Here is a 10,046-nt window from a genome sequence, read left to right as displayed (position 1 = left end):
GCTTCTACTATATGTTTTGGATAAAGTAGTTTTTGAGGCAAACATGTGAAAAAAGGTTTTGATCTGCTATTTTGAGTTTTGTGGATTTACCTTCTATTTGAAAAATGTGTTATAATATGGATTGTCTTATGACAAAAGGCTTAACTGGGACACTGTTTCATTATTCCTACATAAAATGTATAAAATGATTTTGTCTACTCCTAATCCACACACAGAGGAAAGGGCTTTACATAATGGAATTACAACATTTAAAACAGTAATGAAAAGGTAAAAATTAATTATAATATAATATTAAGTAGGGCAGTGCGGTGGTACAGTGGTTAGCACTGTTGCCTCACAGCAAGAAGGTTGTGGGTTCAAACCCTGGTTGGTTTGCATGTTCTCCCCATGTCCGTGTGGGTTCTCTCCATCCAAAGAGAGACATGCAGGCTAGGTTAATTGGTGTCTCTAAAATTGTCCTTAGGTGTGAGTGGTTGTTTGTCTGTGGCCCTGTGATGGACTGGTGACCTGTCCAGGGTGTACCCCGCCTTTTGCCCGATGTCAGCTGGGATTGGCTCCAGCCCCACCCACACAAAAATAATATACTATATCAGTTTGGTTCAGGAGGTACTACTAGCTGGCTGCTTCCTGTAAGGTCTAGGGCATATTAGGTTTATTTTTCAAGCATACCAGGCTTGTATTTTAGGCCAAGATTGTTAAGTGATTTGTGAACAGGCAGCAGAACCTTTAAATCAATTTTATAATTAACTGGAAACCAATGGGCTCAGTTTTACTGATGCTTGTCAGAACTATGACTGAATATGAATATTCTGCAGTTTTATAATTGTCTTTTTTGGAATACAAGAGACTTGGTATTTAGTCTTTAGGTTAATCCTGTGATATACTCCTACATTAAACCAAAACTGGAATACAATCCTGAGAAAGAGAGCAACTGCCCTGGGCAATAAAAGCGCCATGTTCACTATGTGGTCATTGCTTTGAAATTTGATTAACTGTAATTTTATTTGAGAATATAGGGATATACTACTAAAGATCAATATCAGAAGACATGATCAACCTTTAGTTGAGTCCCGCGTTATTGGCTGATCTTGAGGCCCTTTCTTGAAGAGTCTGTGTCAAAATCTAGCTTTAAAACTGTAATTATCTCATTTGATACTGTGCCTAGATGTTGCATGAATCCATTTGTGTTTAATGAAGTTGCCATACAGTAAACCTGGGACTTTGTAATATTCCATCATAGAAATGCTGTACACAATGCACTGGGGAGGGGGGTCAGGAAGTAAAAGCACTCATTATGCAGCGGAATGTCCTCTGTCAGAATTATACTATTACATATTGGCCATATTAGCTTTACCAATAATTCTTATATGCATATATTTTGCATAGAAATGTGCAAAGTAACTGACAGACAAATGTAGAGGTGTAAAAATTTAGTGAAGAAAATGAATAAAGTAGCATAAAATGGAAATAAATTAGTGCCTCAAAATGTAGGCTACCATTCCACCACTGATTCAGTCATTCATTCATTCATTCAACTGTAGAAAAAGGTTTATGCTATTGACAGGGAGAACACATTAATAAACTCCTGGTCCCCATTTCTTGTCCCCAGACATATTATAAAACTGTTAAGTTGTAGGTTGTACCGCTGCAACAGTAGCCCACTGCTGTTACGTGCTGTGAAGGGGAAGCTGTGCCTTTAACTGTAAACTGTGCTCGCTTAAACGTTATTTCGCGAGATTTGCTTGGCGCCGCGACCTCATGTGAGACACCTCCTGCGCGAGCCAGTCCGACGCTACCTCTGCAGAGGAAAACGCAATGGAGCCCTGAACAGTTTTCATTTCTCTCTCCTTTAACCCCCCTGGAAGACAACATTCGTATAGAAATACTGCTTTATCCGCTATTTATTTGAGGCGTAACAGGGCGGTACAACGATGTGGATCCAGGTTCGTACGATAGACGGGAAGGAGACGCGAACCGTGGAGGATCTTTCTAGATTGACCAAAATTGAGTCTTTACGGTTGAAAATACAGGACATCTTCAATGTAAGCCCACCCCAGCAGCGCCTCTTCTACCGAGGGAAGCAGGTAAACGTAATTTTTGTCACCCCGTCAGCCTACAGTCGATGTTTGATGCTCTGGCAGGGCTTGGTGCTGGCGGAGAGAGTGAGCGGTCCTCTGGTGTTGGAGCCGTTTCGGACCCATGCGAGCTTCCTGTTTTGATAGGAATTCGCCAATAGTTCTTGCGCAAGAGCCCGGGGTACGCGGTGTGCCAGCCCCTGAGAAAAACGGCGATATGACATGGATGTATGGTCCTGGTATGGAGCCACATTACATTGTTTGGGTTGGCGCTGAGGAGACCCGCATGCAACAAATGTCTCACCGCCGTAGACATGTTTGTTTACATTGCCGCGGGAGAGAAAAGAGAACATCGCCCTCTGCTATTCCACATGTAGACCAAAGTAGTGCAGTGCAAGCAAACTGCCTACATATCTCACCGAGGAGCACATGTTTAACTGAATTAACGGCAGCTTGGTTTACACAGGTAGCAGCCACTGTGCCTGAATATCTATCTCATTTCTATGTTGTGTCTGTAACATGTGGAACCAGGGGCTCTAAGCTGTACTGATCACATTAGTGAGCCATCAGGCTTGTGCATGTGGTGTGTTATGATGATATTAATGATAATTTGAGGGAGGAGGGGACTCGGGGCTCCACGTGCCCTGACATCTAACAGCAAGTGTAGTTGTGTTTACACCCTGGCGTCACTATGGTATGCACACTGTACAGCGAGGACAGACAGGGCTGTCTGCTGTAAATAATAGCACACAGACTCAGATGGATGGGTGGCATGCTGCCTAGGCAAGTTTTGTATTTAACCCAGGACCGTTTCCAAACATTAAGCCTTACTTCTGTACCATATGATTTGGATTTGTAAGGCAATTATTCAGTATTTACTAATAGTTCAAATCTAACCATAATTACAATGTAATATTAATATCAGTAATGCACAGTGAAAATGAAATATCAAGCAGACAATTTATTATATCTCTGTTTAGTTTAACTTCACCAAAATGTGATCGATAGCACATTTTTTTTCTTTTGTTTGGGTTAACTACACCTTATACTTATGTCAGAATTGGAGCCAGTTTATACCTAAGCACCTTGTTTCTCCATATAATTGTATCATGACAAATTCTTCATAGTAAAGTTATTTTGACTTAATTCTGATAAGTTAAGGTTTTCTGTCACAGCAGAATTAGATGTCAAATACTTAAGCAACATGAATTTAACTTTAGCTTTAGCATGTGGTTTTTGGGACTGTAAATGGCATTATTATGTGAAATATGTGATGTTATTATAATATATATTATACTGTACAACACAGATTTTGTCCATACAGCCCACCCTAACCTTTATTATATTGAATAATATAATATGGTTTTCAGTCATACATTATCTTTGTTGGTAGACTCATTGCTCAGGGAAAAATATGTTTGGGCCAGTACTACAGTGTCACTTTAAATGCCAGCAGTTAGGAAAGACAGTGGTATGAAAACCTTAAGCTGCCGTACTGACATGGACACATGAGTTTGTGTGCGTCATGGCGGATGGTTGCATGCAGCGTGCAGCCTCAGAGCCTGTGGTTTACTTTTTTATGATCTACCACACACCACAGAAACACACTCGCGTTATAACTTCAACTGTTATAATTGGTAAAATGTACGGTATATCTTGCACCCTTAGGTGTAGTGCTTTAATATGACAAGAGTTCAGTCGGAACAGAAGTCAGAAGTCTTTCACTATCACAAGACTGGAAGACTGACCCACCAAATCTTAATGTGTATAATGTGTGAAAGGTTATTGAAAGCCTTCACCCCACCAGCTGTTATTCTATCAGTAATAAGCATGCTCACTGCTGGCAGGACGCTGGTGCCATGATTTATTTAGTATTTTAGCATAACATTACAAAGCTGATATTAACACAGTATGACTCAGCCAGACAGATAAGCCCCCAGGAAGCAAACAGCCTACGTGATGTGTTGATCTCACATTGTTTACATTTAGTCACACTTTGCTTCATTCATATGTGTCAGGCGGTATTATAGGCCAAGAAATTCCTCTTTATAAAGGGTTTTCTGTATTTTCAAGTTGTCCAACCTACTTCCTGTTGTGTAATTAAATGATAATGAGGTCTTTAACATTCACTTCTGAGTCATATATGCCACAATGGGCTAATTTCCTTCTCTGCGTGCTGTATACTGCAGGACGGAGAGGAAAGAAAACTTCAAGAACTTTTTTGGAATGGTCAAAGAGAGATTTTAATGTCAAGATTACTGTTGTATTCATCTCTGTAGGCTTTTTGTCAAAAACAATGTTTTATTTGGCGAACCGAATAATGGCAATCCATTATTATGAAAAAAGATAGGAGATATTGTGTTGCACCTTTTGCACCAGTGCCTTAGGATGCAGAGCACAGAGCTTCTTCAGTAGTAGCAGCAATGTAGTTCATTTACATTTGCTTTATTGACATTTAATTATCTCTTATGCAGGAGTTGTCATGTCACAGAGCTATGTTTGCAAAGGCTAGGCCCGTGTAGTAAAGCAGTGCTTCCTTCATTTAACTGGAAAACAAGTGGGGAGTGTTAATTAGGGGATTTCCATGTGTTAAGTAATGCAAGGAATGAGCCGGTGACATGCAGCGTACATTAGCTAGTGCCCTTACATGCTTGGAGTGGTGCCTGCGCTCTGTTAGGATTTTGACTTGTAGCAGAATAACTCAGTCTAATTCCTTTTCAAAATGGCGCCTTGTTTTTCCCTCCAGCTCACTGTGCACGCTGCCTCGCCAGTTCAAAGTCATGCTTGCCCTTCAGTCGGAAGGGTCTCTAGCCAGCAGCCACACAACTTTGCCTCATTTGTTTGTTTCTGATGCGTTATTCAGTTTGCCTGTGCGCTCCCCATTGTTTCTCTGTTTCACTTTGAACAACATCTCATGCCACTCGCATGCACGAGCAGACTCACACACACACACCTTTCACTGTCCGTGCAGCCTTTCTGCTGAACGCCCACACTCACTTTTGCAGTAGACTTCTCAGTTAGTAATTTAAAAAAAAAAAAAAGGTTTGGCTGGTTTATTAACTGGTTGAAAGCTCAGCTTGTATTGCGTTCATGCGCTTCAAATATAAGGCTGTAGTTCACTTGTGTTTTTTTCCCCTACTGAGGCAGCAACATGTTTCATGTTTAAGTAGTTGGGCTGTCGTCCACTGTTAGCTGTTGCCTATTGTTGGGCTGCAGGAAAGCTTCATTGGCTCGCTCACACAGACAGTTGCTGTGACCTAGATATCATAACCATTTGATTATGCATACATTGATGTTGCAGCTCCTCGATTGATGGGGTTTTATTTGGGTATTGCTAAGCTCTAGAATTTTGTAGAGAATTTCAGGGAAGCAGAGTTGGCTGCAGCCATGCGTGTACACAGTCACACCCTTCTTCGACAGATTGGCTGGACAAAGAGCAAAGACAAAGAGAGGCACTAAACCTAGACTAGAACTGCAGGCTTTCTAACATTCTCACACGTTTTCATAGTTTTGCCACTTCTTGTCACAGTAGCTTTAGCTTGCGAAATGGTTAAGTGGCCTACCTGGAAACTGTGAGGTCTTACACCTGCATTGTGAATAGCAGGGTTTCCCTACTGTTTTTACGCCTCCACGCCATGATAGCTGTGGCCTGAGGCATTGTGTTTTGGGGTTGTTTGTTCGCTCCATTCGCAATATCTCAGGGAGGGAATTTCTTCAAATTTGGAACATCCACTTTGACTCGAGGGTGAAGTGATTGGAATTTGGTTGTCAAAGGTCAATGGCACTGTGACCTCACAAAGCACGTTTTTGGCCATAACTCCAAAACTGATGACCTTATTTCACAATAGGTCGGACAGTGACTTGGGAACGCTTTTGTCTCAAAGGTCAAGGTCACTGTGACCTCGAAATGACCTCGACAAACATGTTTTTGGCGATAACTCAAGACTGCGGTAATTATGACAACATTTGCAACAGATGTTTAATGGGATATAACCCAAAAGGTCAAAGGTCAACTTCACTGTGACCTCATGTCCTGGAAAAACACTTTTGGCCATTATTAAACAGCTTAACTCAGAAGCAGAAGGGGAGATTGTGACCACATTTCACAGTTGGTCGGACACCAAATTGGTGACACTCTTGACTCAAAGGCCACAATTTGTGTAGCATAGAATATCCATCTACAGTGATTGAGTACACATGTACCTGTTTAGTCAATACATCTTTGATAACCCTTCATTATTAATCAGTTCAACATTATCTATTCTCTGGAATTATACCATCAATATAGTGATGACCTCCATTTAGACTAGCAGAAAAGTGATTTTGGTAAACAAATCTGAGCAAGATATAAAATTGATAAAACGCAGCTCTGCTTCCTAACATCAAGTAATGAAAAGAGCTGCAAAAGAAAGACAACCTTTGTCACCTTTCCACTATGCCATTCTGTGCTAATTAACAGTGGAACATTTTGGTGAGATTGAATGACTGTGGGCAGAATGAGGGATAAAAGATCAAAGATGGAAGCTTGGTAGATGGCAGGCACACAGACACACCCCATGTCATTGTTTTTTGGAAACATGACCTATTTTGCTAAGAGGGCCTGTGGGCGGAGACAAGGGAAGAAGAAGAAGAAGAAGAAACCGTGTAGGAGTAAGGGGTTTGGATGGCGTGCCTGAGCAAAAGAGGCTAATTTATGCTCTGCTGTGAAATCTCCTCTCCACCAGCCGTGTGGGTCTGGCTTGGGTTTCGCACTTTTAAACCCACTGTTAAAACTAGGCACTGACATTAAATGGGCCAGCATGATTTCTTAGTCTTTCAATTTGGTCCACCTTTACGTAACTGTTATGCGGGCATATAAACTAAGTAAGTGTTGTTTAGTTACTTTAATGTCAGAATGTTTTCTGCATTAAGAGCTTATAAAGCCTTACAAAAAGATACTGCGTGACAGCATGTTGGCACGATAATGAAAATGAAATCGAAAGCAATATTACAGTCAAATTTCTCCCCACCTGCAGTTTCTGCTCTATAATAAGTATTATTGGCTGTAGACTTATTATAATATTCTCATATTATCAGAAAAGCTGATATAGCAATATGAGGTCAAATTTATCTCTACATGTTCAGTATGTTTTTACAGTATCTCAGCAGCCACAGGTCTTTCTCGTGCCTTAGTTTGATTGTACTGCCTGTCGAAATGCAACAGAGAAATTAGCCTTGTGGAGAGGTGTTAATTGTATTCCACTCAATGTGAAACACGTTTACACGTGCAAGCACACACGCACACACACATCGTTGCCATGCCAGGGTTCGTGACACTGATTTGTTTGAGCCTTTTGAGAAAGGTTCTTGTCAAGTGTCTCTGGTTTGTCTAAAGCTTTGTTATGATGTGTGCTTGGGACTGAAGTCTCCCCCAGGAACATTGAACATTTCATTGAGTCACATAATGAAGATACCAGAAGCATTCTTCTTCTTCTTAGTATTATTATTATCATTGTTCTGCATTATTTATGATGATGGAGAAATATCCTTGGTCATGTTATTCGTCCTACATGCTAGAGAGAGTAAAAATGCCAATAATTCTGCCTAAAAAGATCTTGACTTTCTTGAATATAGAAAGCATTTCTGTTGCCTGTTTAGATGATGGTTCTTTGCTTTAAGGATTCTTCAGCTGGTTATTACTGATGAGAGATTGATCACACAGTGAAGTCGCTGTGGAAAGCGGGTACCACTTAGACATCATTTATGAGGTTTGGTGTGGTGAATGGAATTCTACTGTATGTTGTTCTGATACTCAGGTCTGCGTAATTCTTCGTCCATCTACCCAGTACGTCTCTTCAGTGAGGCTGCCTGCTGCACGTCCCAGCAATCTTATTGTCTGTGTAGGATGTTTTCGGTTTGTTTGCCTTTCTTTCCTTAATGAGCTATCACGTAACACAAGACAGAGGAGGATAGACAATTACTGAGACTAAATCGAAGATCGAGTTTAGGCTGGGAGACAGACAAAGAATTGCTGAGATAGACTACTAGAGAAAGACAGACAAGTGAGTATAGCAACCACTGTATGGCTGTTTTTGCACCACTGCTTCTCTGATCTAAATTTCATGAGACTATTAAAAACAGGGAGGGATGGGGAAATTGCGCTTGCTCCCTCTACTGCTCTCCTGCTACGCCTCCGACCGCTCTCCTCCTCGCTGTCAAATAACGAAGAGGAGAAAGGGAGCGCGAGTGAGAGTGGCGGCCATGCTCGCTTCTCCAGTACAATGGGCTTGTGGGGTTGAGGGCTGAAATGAATAGCTGATGTCTATAATGAGTTTGCGTGTCTGCCATAAGCTCCATTCCTAAGGCAGTAGCTGTACTGTATACTTAAAACAACAGATTGGTTGTGGTGAAGAGTAAATATGGGTTTCTAATGGGCCTTCATCATTTTCTCAAGAGCTGTTTTTTTTTTTTTTTTTTTGAGAGAGAGAGAGAGAACCATTTTCTGATGCCCATAAACCGCGCTGCCTGAAAGGGTCGTGCTGATGGTGGTGGTGGTGGTGGGTTAGTGTCGACAGAGATTGTGTACATGATTCAGGTTCATGGGGGTGCTCTCTTTTGGTTGTCATAGCAACCCAGTCATTTCTTTCCCCCAGCTACATCTCCTATCACTTTAATTCATGCATTCATTTCTTTAGTTTCTTGTAGAAAACCGGTGTGGTACATATGCGAGTAGAGCCGCAGTTTGCACTTTCTATTGGACCAGACATGTAACCTAATACAAGCGTGGCTAATCAGTAGTAACAGCTTACCAGTCAAAAGTGCTCATTGTTACAAATGTTTTTTTTCCTCCTTTTTGTAAGAATAAACAAAAAATAAGCTTCAGCGGTTCACTTTGATGTACAGTTATATGTATTTAAACACAAGCTGAACATTGGCTCATTTGAGAACAGATGTTATTGCTGTGGACTCCTAAGCAACATCCTCGGTGTATTTTTAATTTCCCCTGTATGCTGTCGAGTGCAGTAACGACACATAGTTGTTTTCTCTCACTGTGCTCATCGTTGTCTTCTGTGTTCTTTGTTTGTCCTTCACAAGCAGCCGAGTGTATTTGTCTGAGGGTGCTGCATGGCGCAGTTGTGTTAATTTCATATCACATGGATGTCTATTAGGAAATAAATTTGGGAGGAAATTTAATAAAGGCTGTCTTTATGGACATTTGTGCAATTGTTCAAATACACCATGTTTGGGCAAGTTGATCCTGGTAAAATAGGATACAATTATTTCTGAACAACTGGTTGATGAATTTGATCATTACTTGTTTAAGTGATTCATCACAAACAAAAACTTGTTCTAGTTAAAGGTATTGGTTTGCTTTTTAATATCAATGTGAAATGAATACATTTTTTTCCCCCATTTTGTGGACTAGATCATTAATTAAGAAAAAAAGAGTGTATTAATAAATAATAAAAATAATTGTGTGTTGTAGCTCTAAATACAGTATTTTACTATCTGTACATCTGTGCCTGTTTATACATGTCAGTGGATTTTTTTTACTTCTATCTTTTCAGATGGAAGATGGCCAAACACTGTTTGATTATAACGTGGGTCTCAATGACATCGTCCAGCTGCTGATTCGCTCACAGACAGACTCTCCAGACAGCCCCGCCGCCAAGGACTCCTCTGGTGTTCCCTGTAGTTCAGCTCCCCCCCCTGACTTCAGGTCAGAAAGCCACAGTTCCCCAGCTCCGGCCTCCCCCGCTGCTATGGAAACCTCCACAAATATAGACAATGACAGCAGCAGTGTCACTACCAGCACTGTTAAAGAAACCAAGCCGGACACCAGCGCTACCAGTAACTCAGCCAGTACCAAAAATGGGTTCAAGTCCTCCAGTCCGGCGCGGGACACCCAGCCCCCCACATCCAGCAGAAACACACTAGCTGACCCAGGAGTTGGTGTGTACAAGGTGAGTGTAAATATTTGGGAAGTATTTG

At 41.1% G+C, this 10,046-nt stretch overlaps 1 protein-coding gene across 3 annotated transcripts in view; it reads left to right on the top strand.

Moving 5' to 3' along the window:
- The first annotated feature begins 1,770 nt into the window (after window positions 1-1,770).
- LOC123981441 (E3 ubiquitin-protein ligase UHRF2-like) overlaps window positions 1,771-10,046 on the top strand; it is a 35,405-nt gene continuing 27,129 nt past the window's right edge. For 2 of the 3 annotated variants that reach the window (XM_046066261.1, XM_046066263.1), the window contains exons 1-2: window positions 1,771-2,084; window positions 9,623-10,018. In XM_046066261.1, coding sequence (XP_045922217.1) covers window positions 1,932-2,084; window positions 9,623-10,018 — 549 coding nt within the window. In that variant the 5' untranslated portion in view covers window positions 1,771-1,931. The remainder of the gene's footprint in view (window positions 2,085-9,622; window positions 10,019-10,046) is intronic. The other variant, XM_046066262.1, reaches the window with a different exon arrangement.

Source organism: Micropterus dolomieu, linkage group LG13 (genome assembly GCF_021292245.1).
Source record: "Micropterus dolomieu isolate WLL.071019.BEF.003 ecotype Adirondacks linkage group LG13, ASM2129224v1, whole genome shotgun sequence".
Classification (NCBI taxonomy): Eukaryota; Metazoa; Chordata; class Actinopteri; order Centrarchiformes; family Centrarchidae; genus Micropterus; species Micropterus dolomieu.
This window is presented reverse-complemented; position numbering and strand designations above follow the sequence as displayed.